The sequence below is a fragment of the Euprymna scolopes genome, chromosome 19 (genome assembly GCF_053919585.1).
Source record: "Euprymna scolopes isolate OS-2025 chromosome 19, ASM5391958v1, whole genome shotgun sequence".
Classification (NCBI taxonomy): Eukaryota; Metazoa; Mollusca; class Cephalopoda; order Sepiida; family Sepiolidae; genus Euprymna; species Euprymna scolopes.
The window spans coordinates 86058108-86079612 of NC_136500.1; the positions used below are offsets into that span (position 1 = coordinate 86058108).

A 21505-nucleotide genomic window follows, 5' to 3' on the forward strand; every position below is an offset into this window, starting at 1 on the left:
CTCCTCCAAACCGGCCTGCTTTTTATTCCCATCATTACTACACCACCGCAACACACCCAGGCAACGCCAGGTACCCCCACTAGTTCTAAATGAGTCTAAGCTGCAATATAAACTACTTGACAGTGTCAATGTTCAGTGCAAAAGTTGCAGCCATATACTGGACTCTAAATATAATAGAAGGTAGTAGGACCAATCTATTCATCATTTTTCAAATTCCCAATTCTTGTTCACACCAATAAAGAACCAAGTATGGATGATCCATTGATTTATTTATTGCGGACTATAATCCTCATCTTTTTTTTTTTTTTTTTTTTTTTTTTTTTTTTTAAGTTGTTGTTTAACGACATTTCAGCCAACTATTCTTCTGGCCTTTGTTGGGTGGTAACCATGATGGGATAGGAACTCCAAATAGTTGGCTGAAACATTGTAAAACAACTTTAAAAAAAAAAATTGTGAGGATAATAGTCTGCTATAAATAAAATGATAAAAAATATTAATCTCAGTAATGAATTCCAATTAAATAATATATATAGATAATCCATTAATCACTAAAATCTTAAACAAAATCACCTTCATCTATAAAAAAAAAAAGCAGTCAAATTATCTTAGATACAGTCATATTGGTATTCATAGAAATAAAAACTAGCAAAAGAATCACTGACCATGATATTTTCTAATACTAAGATTACATACACTGATATTTGATCCTCTATAAACAGGATAATAAAAAAATAGCAAGCCTCTTGGGATGAATACTAAAGTAATAAATTACACAAGATCTGGAAAACTATTGATGAGTGGTCACTAGTCTACAGAAAGGCAAGAAGAGAAGAGGTAGCCAGACTCTGTATATGGCTTACACATATTAGAAACTTTAATTTGAAGGTGAAGAGTTTGCAATGTGTATATCATGTCAAGAATTTTATATAGTCAAATATATAATAGATTGCCATGATCCTCAACAATGCTGAATGAAATATTTAAAGGATCTAAACGAAAAAAAATTTTGAAAAACCTTGAAGTGTTGAATAAAATGATAAAATCATTTTAATTTATTTTTTTCCCCGATATTTCACTAAAAATAGCCTCCTCAGGGTAGGTAGATTATCTGGTTTGAGAGGGGTTTTTTTTCCTTTCTTTTCTTCATTGTGTTGTTATGGTGAAGGTAATTCCTCCGATAATAAATAAAAATGATTTTATCAGTTTATTCGACACTTAAAGGTTTTTCAAAAAATTTTCAATTAAATTTTATTTAAAAGAATAAGTGCCTTCAAAAAGTGTGTGACCATCTTCTCATTTATCTAAAGGATCTGTTTAACGACACAAACCGGACCAAAATCTTAGATTCATCAATGAAATTGGATTCTTCAAAAACAACATTTAATCTTAAATATTTTTTCAAAAATAATATAAAATAATTATCCTACTTACAAAATTTCATTTAACAACTTTATTTGGCATTAAATAACCCACAAATGGTTGATATACTATAAAACAAAGCCAAACAAAACCTGAATTTTTACCAGAGCCTCTATTAGTTGGATAGCTCTGACTTGCCCCCTACCAAGGTGTGGAAGAGTTGAACTTGGAGTGGGATGAACTACTTCAATATTAAATCCATTGTTTTGAATTTAAGACTGTTCCAAAAGCCTTTTTTTTTTTTTTCTTTTTTTTTTTTTTTTTTTTTTTTTTTTTACATTGTTATCTTTCATTTATTTTTCTATGTTCCAGTTTTCAGAAAACAATTTATCTCAGCTGGTTATCGTCCACGTGAAAGACGACATGAAAAACCCTGAATATGTGACGAATATTTGCGTCAAAGAAATTATTTCACCTGATATACTTCATTACGAGGTTGGTTGATTCTATTTAAACATTCTCAATCCTAGAAATGCCATAAGATGGATTTGAAATCTGGTCTATATTTTTACTTTTATGAATATTTACAAAATTGGAACATGGTTAACGGAAATCTAATCATACAATTTATTTACACCACTTATTATCATTAGAGTTTTTGATTATTCTTGGAGGAGGAATCCTTCCCTGATTTCCATCCACCTTTGTTTTGTCCCTAAGTGTGGCCACGTAGGACCCAATTGGCTGTCGAGATCATCTCCCTACTGGATTTTTTATCTTTCTTTTGATCTTTTCTGATTACATCAAAGTTCATTCACTTAGTGTTTATCTGTTACCTAAAAATCTTGAAAACTGATCTGCTCATCTTTGTTTAGCCATTTGTATGGTGGTGGTGATCTGATCCAGGTGTTTCATTTTCTTTCACACAGACTGATACTGAACATAATACGTTCCATTTTGCATTATGCCACTCTTAGCTTTTCTATTGCTGTATTATTAAGTGCCTGTGTTTTGCTATCATATCTCATGACAGGTATTTTGTATTCAGTGAACACATTATATAACTAGAAATAATTAATAACAACCTATAGTAGCAATTGCATCTTTAACCAGCAACAAGCTAAAACAATAAAATCACATCTGAATACATCCTGAACAAAAGACTGGTGTTGGCAAATTATCATGAAGAGAATGAATACATGGTTGATCTATTCTTTCCATTTTACTACAGTAAGTTCTCTGAAATTAAGAGGTCTCTTTTTGGAGCTAACATTCAATTTCTATTCAAGATTAATATTCTCTTCTAACTCTGAAATGTTGAGTTAGTAAAACAGTAACTTCCCTCTCTCGAATTGATCATTTAATAATGTTACAGTTCATTTATTGTTTCTTTTTTATTTTAAATTTTGCTGGATTCATCTAGTCTGGTGTACTCGGCTAAATGCTGTTAGTTGAGATAACATCACTAGAAAATGCACCATTTCTCTTATGAGCCTGCATATAGCCTTGTTGAAAGGATCTTATTTGAACTTCAAATACTATGTTGTATATATTTAAGCAGAGTTTATTTGTAGGGTGAAGTATCTTCATGTCATTTGTCCTGTGCAGAGGGACAGAAGACACTTGAGGATGATGTCTAATGGGTAATTTTAACTTACTTTTAATACTATTACATGTGAAAATAAAATAGTCAAGAGAGGCAACTCTTATTCAACTATTGTTGAGTTATGTGTTTTGTCCTCAATTTTCTTTTTTTCTCGTGTTAAAATTTGATAGTAAAACTTTTAGCAAAGTTTTTAAAAGAAAAATAACATATATTTTTAATTTTGTTATAAAAATAATATAAAAATATAAAATTTGACACTGTAAATGTGGTTTGCAGATTTTCCGTAGTAATTATAACAGAAATTATATGAAATTATCTCCCTTTCATCCGGCCAAGCTTTTGTGTGTCGGTATAGTCTAGGTCTCATTTTCATACGTTTTTTTTTTTTTTTTTTTTTTTTTTTGAAACATAAACTATTTTGTTAACCCATAATTTTCTGAATCAAATGGAAGATAACTAAGCTTTTTGCTCCATTCATATAATGCATATAATTTTTTTTTTCTTTTTTTTTTACCATATCAAATATGGGGTGTTCATTTTATCTTTCTGAAAGAGGCAAAAAATAATTATCATAAAGTTATAAATAACTTGTTTTCGGGGCAGTAGTAGTTTTTATCACATCAGTCATTAAAACAAACAAATAAACAAAAGCTGTTGTATATTTGCATATTTATATATTCAACCCCATTCTCATTGATTTCTGCTGTCATTCTCGTATGACATTTTCATAAAAATAATTTTTTTTTTTACTTTACTAAAGAAAGTTGCTGAAACTATCGTTATTTTTATAAATTCTTATTAAAAATTTGTATTTCATTTAAAATAAAACTGGGTGACTAGAAAATTTCTCATTGTCTTTTTTTGTTTTTTTATTCTTAATGTTTGTGTGCTTTCTTGGAAAAATGTATGTGTGTGAAAAATGCTTGTTTGGAGATTATTTACTGTGAAATGGGTTTCAGTAAAGTTGAATAACTGGCAAACAACTTAGATTTATTTAAAACCAAAAAACGAAACAGTAAAAAAGTAAATTAAAGCAAGCTTAATCATCTACATCAAATAAGTACAAAATATATAAAAAATGAAATATATAAATAAACCAAGGGAGATAACTAAGTTCGAACATGAAAAATATTAGTTAAAAAAAAATGAATATATTTTATTGCTTTTGATTATCTATGGATTATTGTAACCTGCTAGCTCTATTATGTACTAAAAAATAGTACTCTTTCTTTAAAAAAAAATATTAAAAAAACAAAACTAATGGCGTTAGTTCCCTTTATTTATATATTAGCTATAATTTTTTATTGGTTTTGTTTTGTTTGCATTTTATGTAGACTATTAAATTCGTAATAACTTACTGTTTTTTTTTTGTTTGTTTTTTTTATAAAATATAGTTTTATATAAAAAAAAAATTTTTAAGCAATGAAACCTTGGTGAAACCAATTTCTTTGTAAATAATTTCCAATAAATCATAAATAAATAATATTTAGTGTGTGTATTTTCTGCTTTGTAGGCAGCAAGAAATGTTCTAGTAATCGGAGGCAATACTCATCCTCGACTTCAACTTTTCGCTCTTACAAGTGACAAAGAACTTTTAAAATTAGCTAATGTGGTGAGTAATATTTTTGTAAAAGATGTTTTCAAAAAAGTTGGTTGAATGTGTTTTTTACATCCTTTATTTGCAAAGTTTATTCCAACTATTTTCAGTTTCTTCTTTTAAAAACTAGTGTCACCCTATTGGTCAACTCTTTAATACTTTACACTAACCAAAATTGAAATCTGTTAAAATTATGTGATTATTTTATTTGTGAGTGTATATTTTTGCATCAATGTAATTTTGATAATTACATTTTTTTTGTAATTTAAAATTGCCACTATGGTGTAAAAACTATTAACAAATAATATTCAGTGACTCACTTTACTTTATATATTAGATATACATATTTTTTTATATTAGTGACTAATAACTGTCCTAAGGTGAAATTAGAAAATAAAAGCACCCTTTACAAAACATTGACTGCAATTATGTAAACTAAAATTAAGTTTACATGACTGATATTATAGATTTAGAAATGGATATTTTTTTTTTTTTTTTTTTTTCAAATTAATGAAATTTGCTTTAATTTTGAGAATTTAAAACTCCTTAAAATCAAAGATGAAACATTTTCTATAGAACTAGAGATGGAGTTGACTCATCTTGTCTCATGAACCAATATTCCATAAAAACAAAAACAAAAAAAAACAACAACTGGTGAATCAGAATCAAATAGTGATTTTGTAGAAAGAAAACTATTGACCATACAGATTTCAAAGAGAATAACCTTGGGAGATTTTTTTAAAAAAGAATATTAGTCAGTACAAATTAAACCAAATTTGTGGAATCTTGGTCAGTGTTCTTAACAGAAATTTAAAGAGATTGGACACACAAATACTTTTTAAAAATTATGCTCTTTCATAGACTATTTTATAAAAAAAAATGCCGCTAAAATGGCAATCAGCATGTATAGATGTCCGTTCTTAGGTCTAACATCTTACACATACACAATATGCATTTAGATCAATTATATTATTTTCATCTTTATTGTTATATTTACAATGTTTCAGCCAGTTTAACAACAGTAGCGGGTGTGTATAGGTGGTGTAGTAAGGAACTCTGGGGGGAGTGTTAAAAAATGTGGTAGTAGCAGGGTGGGGATGGAAACAATAGTAGGCAGAAGTGTTAAAAAAAAAAAGTGGTAGTAGGCAGGCAGGCTTGAAACCTGTAATGCAAAGGAGAAAAAAATAGGTTAAAAAAAAAAATGTGACGTCTTAGTCAATGTCTTCATTGCCCAACTGGAAGTTCGGAACGTTGAAATAAAGAGTAGTCAATTGAAAATTTAAATTGACTTGCTAAAATATCGGCAAAAAAAAAGCTACTCCTCCTTGTACAAAGCTGCTTAGTTGAGGGTGAAGGAATGAATGTTTTTTGATCAACTTTTAGATATTTGTCATCCGAAGGACTGAGCTTTAAAACAATACCGATTTGGTCAGGATCCATTGCTTCTGTCGAAAGTTTTTTTGAGACATACACGCACACACACATTTTGCCTTTTAAATATTAGAGGATTATTTTTTACCTTACTGTTTCCTGTAATTTTTGCGTATGTTACTATTTGTGATATGACAATTACATAGATACCATTCGTTTAACTTGAAATTCAATATTCTGAATTTCATTTGTTCAATATAGAAGCACCAATAATTTTAAAGCTGGATGCTTTTCCTAATATCAATCCTTCCAAAGGTACAAATATTTTGTCAAGACACTATCTTACCAGAGTTGTCCATTAATTGGGGCATTGTGCTTGGCTGTTGTCAAAAATATGATCATCAGCACAACTACGTCTCTAACCTGCTATCACGCTTCCATTGGATACCAAACGAACTACTGCTAATAATCTTAAAAAAATTATGAAGCTTAAGATCATTTGTATTAAATTTTCTTTTTAATCTAAATTATATCCTAAATCACAATAATAAAAAGTATTAAGTGAAATTTCTTTTTTCAATTTCAGAATGTTTTATCATTCAAAATTTTTTGTATATTTTTTTTTTTTTTTTTTTTATAAAGGAAGTGGAATCTCATAGCCGTCCAAAAGGTGTTTGCAGTATCCCCGAATGCCTTCTATCTCGTGCCAATGACCATAGCATGTTGATCATGCTTGGTAAACAAATTGACAAAAATAATGCTTTCCCTTCGGCATCTCTCGAAAGCAAATACGAACTTTGGCTGCAGTGTTTTTCTTTAGATCATACAGAGGGTAAGTCTTTTGCACGGTGTTAAAAAATTTTTTTAAAAAAATCTACCAACTGACAGAGCTCTAACCTGAAGATTGATTTGAAATGATCAGTGTAATCCATCTTTAATTGATGGAAAAGGACACCAATTACCATAACATTAAATCTTGTTTTTGATGCTCTTTTAGTTTGAAAAATTAACCTGGTTTTATTGTTTTGGCAGCTAACATGGTCACCTTAACAACTAACATGGTCACCTTAGCAACTAACATGGTCACCTTAGCAACTAACACAGTCACCTTAGCAACTAACACAGTCACCTTAGCAACTAACACGATCACCTTAGCAACTAACACGATCACCTTAGCAACTAACACGGTCACCTTAGCAACTAACACGGTCACCTTAGCAACTAACACGGTCACCTTAGCAACTAACACGGTCACCTTAGCAACTAACACGGTCACCTTAGCAACTAACACGGTCACCTTAGCAACTAACACGGTCACCTTAACAACTAACACGGTCACCTTAACAACTAACACGGTCACCTTAACAACTAACACGGTCGTTGATTAAGTGATGTTAAATGTTGTATTAAGAGACAGTAACCCATTTGAAATGTTTTGTCTGAAATGAGTTTCATTCAAAAGAAAATGTTTCATAATTTTCATTTTTTTACCTAAATAAAACTAAATTACATTTAAAACAAACTAGCAGGGTTACCCAACATTGCTCAGAGGTATGGATAACAATATTTCCTTCCCGAGGCAGAATGATGTGACATAAGGCTCGGAAAATGGGATTTGAAGAGCCAGCGACCTAGAGGAAGAGCTCTCTGGACAGCTTCGTTGACATTCCTTAGTAGGGGTTTTCAGGCGATTAATAATAAACTAACACTTTAAAGGGAGAAGGCAAGTGTGGCAAATGGGTAGACCTAGAACGGCAGAGGACCAAAATGACATAGTTCAGCTAACAAGGAAAAAGTCATCTTAACAATGGCCTAGACTGGTGGCTTTGGAGGCATGAGAAAACCACTTTATGATATGGATGACAAAATGAAAGAATTTAAAAAAAAATAAAATAAATAAAATAAATTTTAAAAACTTTTCTGTTACTTTCTCCCTTTCTCTACTTCTCCTTCTGCCAACGGAAAGAAAAGTTGATTGTTTGACGTAGTTCCAATGTTGTTTTTGAAGAACTATCAGTAAGAATTAAAAATAAAAAATAATCCTTAAAAACTCTGTTAATGGAAGCTTGGAACACTGTCCTGTTTGAAATTGGTTTTACTGTTTAAATCATTATACAGCTGATCACCGAAAGCACATTCAGCATCTTCTCATTTTTTTTTTTTTTTTTTTTTTTTTTTTTTTTAACTGTTATCAGTAGTATTCTATTTCCAACAATACATATGTATATATGTAACGGACACATGTATAGCAGCTGTATGTAAATGACTGAGCCATGTGTGAGATGATGTCATAGCAAGGAAAAAGATTATAAAAAGACTTGCAAAGATACACGAGCTTTGCACTAGAATTTGCTGTTTGGGTACTTGCTTTGCAGGTACTCGAACGTACAGCAAATTCCTGACTTTAACCTTTGACCGTGACTCTGAAAAACAGTGTACACCATTCCTAGGTCAGGTTTGATCATGATAGGTCCAGTATTGTGGGATGTGGAAGAGTGTGTGTGTGTGTGTGTGTGTATGTGTGTGTGTATATATAATATATATATATATATATATATATATATATATATACACACACACATATATCAATTATATACACACACATATCTCTCTCTCTCTCTATATATATATATATATATATATATATATATATATACACACACATACATGCACAGGTTATGACTTTGACCTTTGGCCATAACCTTGAAAAATGGTGTGCTCCATCCCTTGGCAGGAGACCATCATCATGCCAAGTTTGCTCATGATAGGTCCAGTGGAGGCTGTAGGAGTGTTGTATACACACAGACACGCACAAATGCAACTACTTTATATAGAAGTATGTGTGCGCAGATCATGGATCAGGTTAGAGAGGTGGAAATGATCTAACAGAAAAAGTGAGTCGAGTTTTTCCTTGTCATTGTTTCTTGTGACATGTCTACAACGTGTTGGGTCCCTACATGTTACCATGTGTGTAAATTCATGGTGTTATATTTCCTGTTATGTGAGGCAACCTGTATTTTATAAGAAAATTCTCTCTTGATTGTTTATCAAGTCGTGGAACGAATGTTAGATTGATAATTGCTCCTTTATTTTTTTGGGTTGGTGTGCTGATCTAAAAGTTGTGGGGTATCGTCATCATCACATTCGATTTAACGCCCATTTTACATGCTAGCATATGTTGGGTGGCTTTAAGAAGTTGAATTCCAAAGTAACCTATCTATGATCAGGTCTTTATTTATCCGTTTTCTTGAGCCTTCCCCGTAGACTGAACCTGCTACTTCGACTGTTCTATAACAACTAACCCAAGAATTCTCATCCTTTTTTTTTTTTTAATGTGGTCATAGAATGGATAAGGGTTCTTGGCTTAATAGATTGAGCAGATGGGAGATAAATGAAGAGCTGGTCAGAGGGAGATTATTTTATAAGTCAATTTCTTAAAGCTGTTTAGTGCATGTCACCAAAAAAAAAAAAAAAAAAAAAAATGGATGTAAAACCAAATATGATGATGATACGCCCCAATTGTTCTTAATTACATTTAATTGAAATTTATCATCATTATAGTAATTATGTAGAGTGATCCCCACCCCCAAAGTACAACAACTGAAACATTTCCGACTATAAACAACCATGATGAAAATAACAATCTAAACCTGTAAATAAAATAAAATCCACCATTCGATCACATCTAATAACAATTTATGCTAATCAATGAATGTTTAAGTTGAGATGACAAATTTGGATAATACGTGAATGTGTTCTCCCACTCCTACTGGCCCTGTCGGTGGAGCATTAGAATACGCCGACTGTCCCCCTACAGAGGGTAAAAGTCCCTCAATGGGGGTCCTGGATATGACCTTAAACTATATCCAGTGGTGAGGCCCCAGCTTGTGGGCTTTGGGGAGTGTGGAGCAACCCTTTAATTACCATTGCTCCCAGGTCCACTCTGTCCCGGAGTGGTAGTACCTGTTAGGGTCCCAACTATGGGTTAAATAGAAACCGACGTGAAAACAACAAATATATTCTATTAAAAAAAATTTTCTTCAAAATCTTTGGATTCGGCATTAAATAACCCGAAAAGGGTTGATATGCCGTAAAACAAAACCAACCAACCAACCCACTCCTACTCCATGTTACCTGCATTGAGCAATTCTCCTCTAAACTGATCTATTGATCAGCATGGCTTAATGGCCAAGTTTCATTGATCTCCCCTGCAGATTAATGGGAAATCATAATCAGATTTTTCATTCCTGCACAGCTTCTCTCGACTAGTTTGGTTCAGCTTATGTGGATCAATGTTAAAAATGTTTAAACCCTGTTTTCTTAATTTATTGTTTTGCTTAAAATCAATCTGAAAGGTAAGATTGTCCACTATTATATGTATTTTGTTTATATATATATATATATATATATATATATATAAAAAGCTATATGTATGTGTGTGTGTGTGTCTGGTCACGAATAGGCTCCTATATGGTTGACTATTTTAAAAAACTGATTACATATAGTGATAGATGTATCGAGACACAGGAATGGGTATGTTTGATCTGGCAGAACAGTGGTTCATTAAAATTGTGCGGTCTGCGTTCGTGCCTGGTCCACAAAGTATGGAAATAAAAAATTTAAAAGTAAAAAAAACGTTTACAATTGTTTTTTTTATATAGATGTACATAAGAATACTTTGATAAGTATGTTTTAACTTAAATAGGGATGGTATAATAAAATTGTGGGGTCTGCGTTTGCGCCTGGCCTCCATAGAATGGAAATAGGCACAAACTTTAATAAAGACTTTTCATATCTATCTGCATAAGTATACTTTGATAATTATGTTTCAGTTTGAAGAAATATGGTATAATAAAATTATGGGGTGTTAGTTTTTGCCTGACCTCCATAGAATGGAAATATGTCACAAAGTTTAACACGGTTTTTTTAATATAGATCCACAGAATATTGTGATAAGTGTTTCAGTGTGAACAGGTATGGTATAATAAATTATGGGGTTTATCTATTTTATTTTTTACTTTCATCATATTTTGCTTTGGTTTTGATACCCCCAAATTCGAAGCTATCTCTTTACAACCCTTCCTTTTCATAACCTATCATACTTTCATAAATCAGAGTCCATTTTCTGTAAGCTGTTTTTGAATCCAGTCAACGACGGGTACTTTTGTTAGTATATATATATATATAAATAATGAGATTTATTTAGTTTCATAAGGTTTCAGTTGACCCAATCGCTAACCTTTTATGCAGATTCCTGAGTTTAAGAAGATGCCCATGAAGGTCAGATTACATTGGTCGAAAATTTGAGAATAACATCCAAGATGAGAACAGTAGTCTGAATAATCCAAATAATAACTAATGCATTGTTTCAGATTTCCACACACACATTTATATATATATATATATATATATATATATGCATATTAGACATACCTGTGACCTGTTGGGTCAGAACCGCTTTCACTATTTTTTGATTTCATTCAAAAATTCAGCAGCATTTTAATACATTCTTCTTGCATAATTAAAAGTAATTCACTGTGCTGAAATAAAAGTGTTGCTCATATTAAAATTTTGATTGAAAAATATATTTAACAACATATTAAACCTGTATTCCTAAAAACTTTGTTCATGCGACTTGATAGTTCCATGTCATACCCACAACACATTCTATTGAGCTTATCGATGGGATCCTGACAGGTACTATCATCGTTGGTCGAAGAGAGTCCCACATTCAAACACTTTGGTCTAACATTCATTGTAGTGGTGGGACGATTAATCGGAATCGTTAATCGTAAGAATCGTGTATTTTGGGAGGTATCGGAATCGGAATCGCATCGTTAAAAAAATACCTTAATTTTCCGATTCCTTCATTACGATTCTTTTAGTCTGATATTGAAAAAAAGAAAAAAATTTCCTGATATTTCTAACCGCAAGAGAGAAATGTAGCATGTTATAAAAAGAAACCAAAGAAATTCATTATTAACAGGGCAATGCTTAGTGCCCCTCCCTTACAAGGTTCATTCATTCAGATCTATTGTAATCAAAACTACAAAAGAGTTAACTTGAAAAGAAGTATGCAGGGCTCTACATTGCGAGTAAAAATAAAAAACCGCTTATCTTTTTGGCGATTGTTTTTTTTTACTGACAAATATTCTAATACTGAATGAAAATGCTTTTTCAACTTATATTTTCTTAAAATAAAACGAGCAAAGTCAAATTATTTAAACAGTAAACGGTTTAATAGAACAATGTACTTTTTTTTCGTTTTTTAAAAGAAGGCTTTTGAAAGAAATATCTCTAAAATGAAATTGATCACGTTGTATTATTTCGCAAAGTTTTGACAGTTGTCGGCTTCTTTTGATGTTTCCAAAAAATCGACCCCATACCTATCTCTTCCAAACCTAAAGTTATTAAATAACCCCTTCGTTATTTCAAGGGTAATTAATTCAATTCAGTCAAGTTTTTTTTTTTAATTTCATTGAAATAAAATCCATTTTTTAAATTTTTTCTCCAGAAAGATAAAACCCTGAATTTGATTATATTAAAAGCAGAATAATATAATCTTTTTTCTAGAATTTTAAATTGAAAATTAAAAGTGTTTTGCGCAGTTTTTTGCCGAACGAAAAAGAAATTAATATATATATTTTTAAAAGGTTTAGTAATCAATTAATTTTTATGTCTAAATAATATTTACGATTAATTAAATAATTTCATTTTAAAAAGTATTTATGAATAGAATTTTACCTAAGACTTATAGTTTAGCAATATTGAACCGCATCAACCATGTGTGAATTGAACACAGTCAACCAAAAAAAAAAATTCAAAAGAAAATGCATATTTGCATTTCATTATGTAAACTTTTATACATTGGTTTCAAAAATTAAATTCTATAAGTTTTTTTTGTTAACTACCGGTTGGTACAATTTACCGCCCCATCCCTTTATATTTTTTTCTTTTTGTCTTTTTTAACAGATTTTTTTTTTTTTTTTTTTTACACAGTGATCACCACTTATCAAGGCCCGGAAGCCACTCAGGGATAAGGGTTATTGCAAGTACATTACGTTAGTGTGGAGATTTGATGAAGTGTTTAATTAGAGGGGGGCGGTTCATTAGGAATTTGTTAACATTGGACTTGAAGACATCCAAGTTGTCCGGAGGGAAGCAGGCAGACGGAACAGAGTTCCACAGGCGTGCAGTTCTAAGAAAGAAGCTTTGTTCATGGAATCCGCATTTTGATTTAGGCACAGATATAGAGTGGGGGAAATTTTTCACAGTGGATTCAGCTAGACGGGTGTTTTTCGTGAAAGATTGGCGAGGGGGGACCAGGGATTGGAGTTCAGACGAGCACCTGCCATGGAAATAATGATAAAACAAGGATAGGCTCGCAACGTCTCTTCTGTGGGAGAGAGGTTGCAGAGTAGAGAAAAGAGCATCCCCCACTAAACCACAAAGACTATTTTGTACTCTGTCAAGGCATGATAGGCTGTTTTTGGCAGCTCCTGCCCAGATATGGCAACAGTATTCCATCCTTGGACATACTTGGCTTTTATATAGATAGAGAATTGCATCAGTAATAAGATATCTTCTGGAGCGGTAGAAGGATCCCACCATCTTTCCAGCAACCTTGGCAACAGACTTGATGTACGTGTTCCATTTCAGATCAGGAGTAAAGGTCAAACCCAGAAGCTTGTCAAAACACGGGGCCTCACCCAGACGAGAGCCATCCATCACACTGGGGATCAGAGCATTGATGATGTAAGGATAGGAGTTTGGTTTTGGATGCATTAAAGGTAACCAGCCACATCTTCCCCCACTGAACCACGCGCTCGAGATCAGAGGAGAGAGAATCCGAGAGAACTTTGTCATTTACAGCCTTTGATGTGTTGCCGTAGATGGTCGTGTCATCAGCATAGATGTCAACGAATGATTTAAGTATGTGTTTAGGGAGGTCATTGATGTAGATCAGGAAGAGAGTTGGGTCCAGGATTGACCCTTGAGGGACTCCAGCATTTATATTGCAGGCCTCCGATTTTTGTCCATCTACCACTACTCTTATGAGCCTATCGGAGAGAAATGATTTAATGATAGAGAACACATTTCCAGTTATACCGTAGCTGGAAATCTTGTGAAGTAGACCCTTATGCCATACCTTGTCGAAGGCCTTTGATATGTCAAGAGCAATTGCCCTAGAAAGGAAGCCTTTGTCAAGAGATTCACTAATCCTGTGGGATATAACCGTCAGCACATCTGCGGTAGATCTTGCAGAGCGGAAACCATATTGTGTGTCACTAAGAAGGTTATTCCTGCTGAGGTGGTTGACTATTTCTCTATTTAATATGGATTCCAGCAACTTACTCATAACACACAGGAGACTTATTGGTCTGTACTGAGAGGGAGATGACTTATCACCTGAATTCTTAAATACAGGGCAAACTGATGAGGTCTTCCAGGGAGTCGGAAAGCACTTCTCCTTAAGGCAGCGCTTAAATAGTTTCGTAAGTATGGGAGCAAGTTTTGGTTGAAGCTTTTTTAACACTATAATTGGGATGCCATCAGGGCCAGTTGCCTTACTAGAATCTAGGTTCTTGATTAGCTTGGCGACCTCATGCACGGATATTTGTATGTTACCTAGCTTGTTCTGTGTTGTAGGAGGAAATATGGGGAGTTGATTGCCTTCGTCGCATAGGGTAGAATTAGCTGCAAAGTTCTTTGCAAATAGTTTGGCCCTGTCTGACGCTGACTAGATGACCTCTGGTCCATTGATAATGGTTGGGATAGAACGCACAATGCCAAAGTCCAAAAAGTCTTCCATGGAAACTTTTTGAAGTTGATGAAGATGATGAGTTGAAAGCCATTTGCAAAGTCTGTCAAATTAAAATATCGCGAGGAATAAAACCATCTAACATGACCACAACCAACATGTTAAAACATTTAACTATGATGCATCCAAATAAATTGGAGGAGCAAAATAAAAAAGAAAAGGAACAAAAAATTACCAACTAGTCACTCAGAGCAGTTTTATTAGTGAGGGTTGAAATCGCAGTGTCTTTTTTTTTTTTGCCTACGTCACCATCTAGGTGTCACCAATTTTTTTAACCCTCCTTAACTTCAAAGAGTAAATACAATATATACAACTAAAAAAATAATTTTTAAAAATGCTGATTCTATTCATGAAAAATTCTTTTAACTAGAAATTAAAACTTAGGTAAAGATAGCTGACTGACAGCAACAGGACCACTGGTTAACTACTGAACCACGTAGAAAGGTGTGGGGGGAGGAAAAAAAGGAAATTAAATGATGATAATAAATTATGATGACCGTCTTTGAAAGGCAATAAACTCCTAAAATTTACTTCTTTAAAATTTTAGGCGGCACTCCCCGGCGATTTTAAAGCACTCTCTCTCTCTCTCTCTCTCTCTCTCTCTCTCTCTCTCTCTCTCTCTCTCTCTCTCTCTCTCTCTCTCTCTCTCTCTCTCTCTCTCAAAAAAAAAAAAAAAAGATTTAATTTTTAAGTTTGGGAAAGATATATTTATTATAACCGAATTCTTGTATGAAGACTGGATCTACTTTATTGGACATTAATTTGTGAGATGAGTAATTTTTTAATGTTTAATATGTTTTTAAAGTTTCAATTATCAATTAAATTTTTTTAATTGCGTTTATTTTTCAATTTATTTAAAAAAACAGGGTTTTAAATGTATTTTTCAAGGTAACAAGCTTCGAAAGAAGTCTAAAAAAAAAATCACTTAATTTTTAATTTCGACAACCCTGAGAATTTAATTATTAAAAAAATATTGAAATGTGACATTTTTTTATTTAACATTTCTATTATTTCAATTAATTTTCTTTCAATAATTCATTTCACTCAACAAACTTCACCAATTTTTTTTATCGTTTTCTGTAATTTTGGTAATTATGTTTGCTCAATTTTATCTAGTATTTCATTTGTTTTTTATAGTGGTATCATTTTTATGTGTTCCTTTGATATACCCTATTTCAAAATTAGTTTGGCTAAACTTATTCTTCACGTTAGAAACAATGTGTAAAAGCAATGAAAAAGTAAGAAAAAATAATAGGTGTTAACTACTCCTTGTGAATTATGGAGGTCTGAAGAACTGCCGTCACAAATACAACTATCAATAGCCAAACAAAAAATCGTTTTTGAAATTCCTTTAATTGTAACTTTTTGCTATACCTACCTTTTTGGTATAAAACACAAAAACTTTCGATTAATGGTATTTCTCCTATATGGTCGTTAACTTTGGAAAGGTTATTTTGTATCTACGGCGCCATGTCACATGGTATATTGTTTTGTTTTTTTTTTTATTACGCACGTTCAATTATAAATTATTAAATTAAATATTTATCTTTTTTATATTTAATTAGTATATATTTTCTTTCTCTTCCGCTATATTTTTTTTTATTTAATTCATTAAATCTGTTAATTATGAGGACCAAAATAATGAATCGTGTGTATTTATTCTCTAATTTTCTTGTTTTTGCTCTGTTATATAAATTCTATTTTATTTGTTTTTTCTCTGAAGGATAAATTCTATTTTCTTTGAGTTTTTTTTCTGTATTCCAATTAAGTAAAATAAATTTTCTCTAAAATAAATTTTGCTAAGTTTTCCATTTAGTTTATTATATAATAATTTTATTTAAACCAAAACACGACGGTGTACTGGTGTAGACATAAAATATCTCTTCCAAAGTTAGGGAACATATTTGGGAATTACCAACCATAAATATAAAACTACCTGGTATATTTCAAAACAATAATTCCCTAGGAATCGGAATCGTACTTGGTATCGGAATCGTTAATCAATATTTTCCTGGAATCGGAATCGTATAAAAATTAGGAATCGTCCCAACACTAATTCATTGGCAACATGAATTGGAATAAATGAATAGAAGATATATATGCTGCAAAGAAGTTGGGCTCCCTCTACCAGGCTAGTAAACGTTTCTTACCTGCTAGTATCTTATATCTCTGTAAAACCCATGCCATCAATCGAAATGAATGGCTGTCGTCTTGGGGGGGAGATTCATGTTTTGACAAGCTTCTGGTCTTGACCTTTACTCCCGATCTGAAATGGAACATATATATATCAAATCAATTACGAAGCTCGCTGGAGAAATGGTGGGATCCTTCTACCGCTCCAGTAGATATCTCACTCCTGATGCGATTCTCTACTTATATAAAAGCAAGGTTCGGCCAACGATGGAGTACTGTTGCCACATCTGGACAGGAGCTGCTAGAAGCAGCTTATCCTGCTTTGACAGAGTTCAAAATAGACTTTGTAGTTTAGTGAGGGATGCCCTTTTCTCTTCCCTGCAACCTCACAACCACAGAAGAGACGTTGTGAGCCTGTCTCTATTTTATCGTTATTTTCATGGCAGGTGCTCATCTGAATTTCAATCTATGGTTCCCCTTCGCCAGACTTTCATGAAAAACACTCGTCTAGCCAGAACCACTATCAACAATTTCCCATACTCTTTATTTGTGCCTAAACCTAAACGTAGATTCCATGAACAGGGCTTCTTTCTTAGAACTGCTCGCCGGTGGAACTCTATTCTGTTTGTCTGCTTTCCAGCTTACTACAACCTGTCTTCAAGTCCGACATGAACAAGTTCTAAAATCACAATGACTAATGTATACCCATTAACCCTTATTCTCGAGTGGCCTCTGGGCCTTGATAAGTGCCCCCCCCCCTGTAAAAAAGAAAAAAAACCCAAAACAACACCATTGACTACAGTAGAGTATTGTTGCTTCATTTCGACTGATGCATCAACCACTAGTCTCTCTCCCTCTTGAACAGGGTACAGAAAATAACTTGATAGATTGTTGTGCACTGTTAAGTTCCAGTCCTGTCTCCTCACCGCAATGTTGCATCCCTCTGCTTGTTTTATAAGTACTTCAACAGAATGTACTCTGACAAACTTACCGCGTGAATATCCCTGACAAACCCAACTAGCAGCAAAATTCCACAGATTCCACCTCTTCAGTGTAGAGATCTTCAGATACTAGAAAACTTTTGACTCTAGCTTCTGTCCTCTGACCACTTACCTTTGGAATTCCCTCCCTGCTCTTTCGTCTACTATCTTTTAGAAATTTAAATGTAATGTAAATGAACATCTTGCTCCTTAACTCCCCACTTAGTATGTTTCCTATAAATCTGATTGTTAATCGCAATAGCCCCTTATGCCTCAGTATCAAAGGGCATTGTTTGACATGAATAAAAATGAAGACGAAAATAGTAAATATTAATTGACTCCACACTCCTCAAAACAAATTCGCATCTCTGCACCAAATGTTGTTCAATGCGACAAGATTAATATTTAATTTAAAATAAAACCTATTGTATTTTCATATGAATATTGTTTATTTTTGCAGCACTATTGCCATTATTTTTTCAGCTAAACTTAATTATCACATGTAAAATTTTATTTTTATGTATTTTTTGTGGTTTTCTTCTTTCCTCATTTCAGTTGTACAATCACTTAATTTAATCTTCTAAACGGATTAACTTTGTTTTTTGTTAATCTTCTTGGGGGCTGAGGTATTTTTTGCTATGATTTCAAAAATAATAGTTTATGCTGATGGTTGATGTAATTAAATTTAAGATTTAATCATGGATTTTCACATTGATTTAAAACTAAGAAACAACCCAGCTCAGAAAACAATTGAAATTCTGTGTATGTATATATATATATATATATATATATATATATATATATATATATATATATATATATATATATATATGTAATTATTTCATTTAATCACATAAATTAATATAAGATAAAATTTTATGCATAAATTTTCAGTATTTACTTCAACAGTGCTCAATGCCTAAGTAGAGTTATGAAAATATGTATGGTAATTAAGCTACATAGAATATTCCACGTTTCATCCTTGAGAATTTTCACACGGGTGGAATGTAAAATATTTTATGTAGCTTAATTGCGAGATATATTTACATAACTTTATATACGTACACACACAGTAGCAGGGAGACCCGATCCAGGATTGAATGAGGATCAGCAAATGTTCCACCGCTCATACTCTTATTGTCATCAGAATCATTTTTTTTTCAATCAAATCGATTGATTGCCTGCTCTACTTAGGACTACCCCTCCTGCAGTGTACTGGTAGGAAGCTTTACATGTCTCCCCACAGTGACTTAGTCTACAATACATTGTAGTTTACATTGCACTATAGAGAATCTACTGTTGATTTTATACAAAGGTGAAGTATCGGGGTTCAATTGTGCTCTAAAAAGAAACCTTCATTTCAAACGTGCCTCCTGTCTTATAAAAAAATCTACAGTTGATTTTTTAGGCTGGGCCTTTCTGCTTGTGTGGTGATGAAACTTTTCAAATGCATTCTATTTTCTTTGAGTTTTTTTTCTGTATTCCAATTAAGTAAAATAAATTTTCTCTAAAATAAATTTTGCTAAGTTTTCCATTTAGTTTATTATATAATAATTTTATTTAAACCAAAACACGACGGTGTACTGGTGTAGACATAAAATATCTCTTCCAAAGTTAGGGAACATATTTGGGAATTACCAACCATAAATATAAAACTACCTGGTATATTTCAAAACAATAATTCCCTAGGAATCGGAATCGTACTTGGTATCGGAATCGTTAATCAATATTTTCCTGGAATCGGAATCGTATAAAAATTAGGAATCGTCCCAACACTAATTCATTGGCAACATGAATTGGAATAAATGAATAGAAGATATATATATATATACATATATATATATATGTTAGGTTGTATAAAAATGTTATGAGTAATTTTGATCAAAATTGAACTTCCTTCTTTAATGAGATTTTTTTCGATTATCAATTTTAGCTACTCATCAAATGTATTCTGATACAAAATCTACGTAAGAACACTCCGAGACACATCAAGTACCTTCTTGTGAAATTTAAAAAAAAGTCGAGCCAGCTGTTTTAGAGTCCATAGGGAACACACTCACACATATTCAACGTTCCTTATTTGATGAACTCTCCTGTCAATTTCGACATATGAGATTCCACCACAACAATTAAGTTGCTCAGAAATCCACACAGATGATTTGTTTATAGTGGTGAAGGCTTTGTGTAGAACCAACCACACTTTTTAGTATTACTACTAACCTTTGTCTCTGCAGATGACTGCCACAGAACAGAGTATACAGTAAACCGCAGGTTTTTACATCAGAGTTTCCTTCTCCTAGACACATCTCTTAACGAAGACTGGGGGTGCATCTCCTCCAGTGAATTAATGCGCCTCCAGGTACCAGCCTGGAAATTTCTATGACTCTGCGCAGTTCTTTATATACTAGCGGGGGTACCTGGCGTTGCCTGGGTGTTTGTAGGTGTGTGTGTTGTAGGTGTAAAGGAAAAACGAGGTGGGGGGGCAGGTAGGATCAAAACCGCAGCCTTTAGGCCAATAGGCAGACGACATACACCTGTATTACTGTGACGGAAGCAATGTAAGACGTTTAAATTTAGCGATTAAAAAGTGAATGAGTTCAAATTGAGGTCAAACATCACACTATTCCAAAAGTAAATATTTTTGCATGTTTAAAGAGGTCAAATCTGCACTTAATTTTACTGAGGGATAGTTCGTTTGAGTTTTTCTTTTTTTTTTTTACCCAACTTTGTCTGGTTTTGTTTCCCCAACGAGTTGGGGAAAACCAGCCCCCTCCCCTTTATTAGGGGAGTGTGTCCAAATGAAAGCAATTGTCTGATATTACGGTAAAACTGACATTGACCAAACCTTTCCTGGCCCGTAGCCGAGAACTGTGCCTCAGTATCACATCAGTTTCGCTTTTATACAAAAAAGCCAAATCAACACAAGAGGGGCCGAAATAGCAAGAATCGTGTAAAACTAAATGTAAATAAATCTAGTCGCGACGCACGTTCGCAATTTGTACATATTATGATCTACAGGCTATATTAGAAGTTTGAAGTGATAGTAACTCCCCCCCCCCCGAGAACCCTCCGAGAAAAAGCCTTTCTTGGGCATACAAAAACTCTTGCGCGCATTTTGCCTTATATATATATATATATATATATATTATATATACACACACATATAAGTACCTTTCTTGGTGTTGCCTGAGGATCGATTTATTTTTATTTTTTCCCCCAAAATATAATTTTTATAAATAGGATTTTAACATTTAGTTATTAAATTATTGAATGAAACTTTTCTAAAACTACTAAACCACCTGTGATAGATTGGGTCGTATTTTTTATTTTATTTTATTGTTTTGCATATATTAATAAACCTCACAATGATCGCTTCTTGAAATGCTTAATTTAATTTAAAATAACAAACACTTGATTCACAATTTTGTTGAAAACATGAAACGAAATCCTATTTATTTGTATAACCATTAACATTTTGGTAATTTTGATACAAATTTCTTTTTTTAAATGTGATATTAGAAAATAAAAGAAATCAATTTCACTTTTCATTTAGAAATGGATTACTATTTGTTGAAAATCAAATCAGTCTCTTTAAAAAAGAAAAAAAAGGAACCGTTGAAGACAAATGCTAAATATTT

The 21505-nt window shown here is 32.6% G+C and overlaps 1 protein-coding gene across 2 annotated transcripts in view; it reads left to right on the top strand.

The window, feature by feature from the left end:
* The window catches only part of LOC145239815 (WD repeat and coiled-coil-containing protein-like), a 197126-nt gene that overhangs the window by 160057 nt on the left and 15564 nt on the right, over positions 1-21505 (top strand). For both annotated transcript variants that reach the window (XM_080103344.1, XM_080103345.1), the window contains exons 9-11: positions 1732-1854; positions 4479-4577; positions 6576-6765. In XM_080103344.1, the coding sequence (XP_079959470.1) occupies positions 1732-1854; positions 4479-4577; positions 6576-6765 (412 nt within the window). The remainder of the gene's footprint in view (positions 1-1731; positions 1855-4478; positions 4578-6575; positions 6766-21505) is intronic.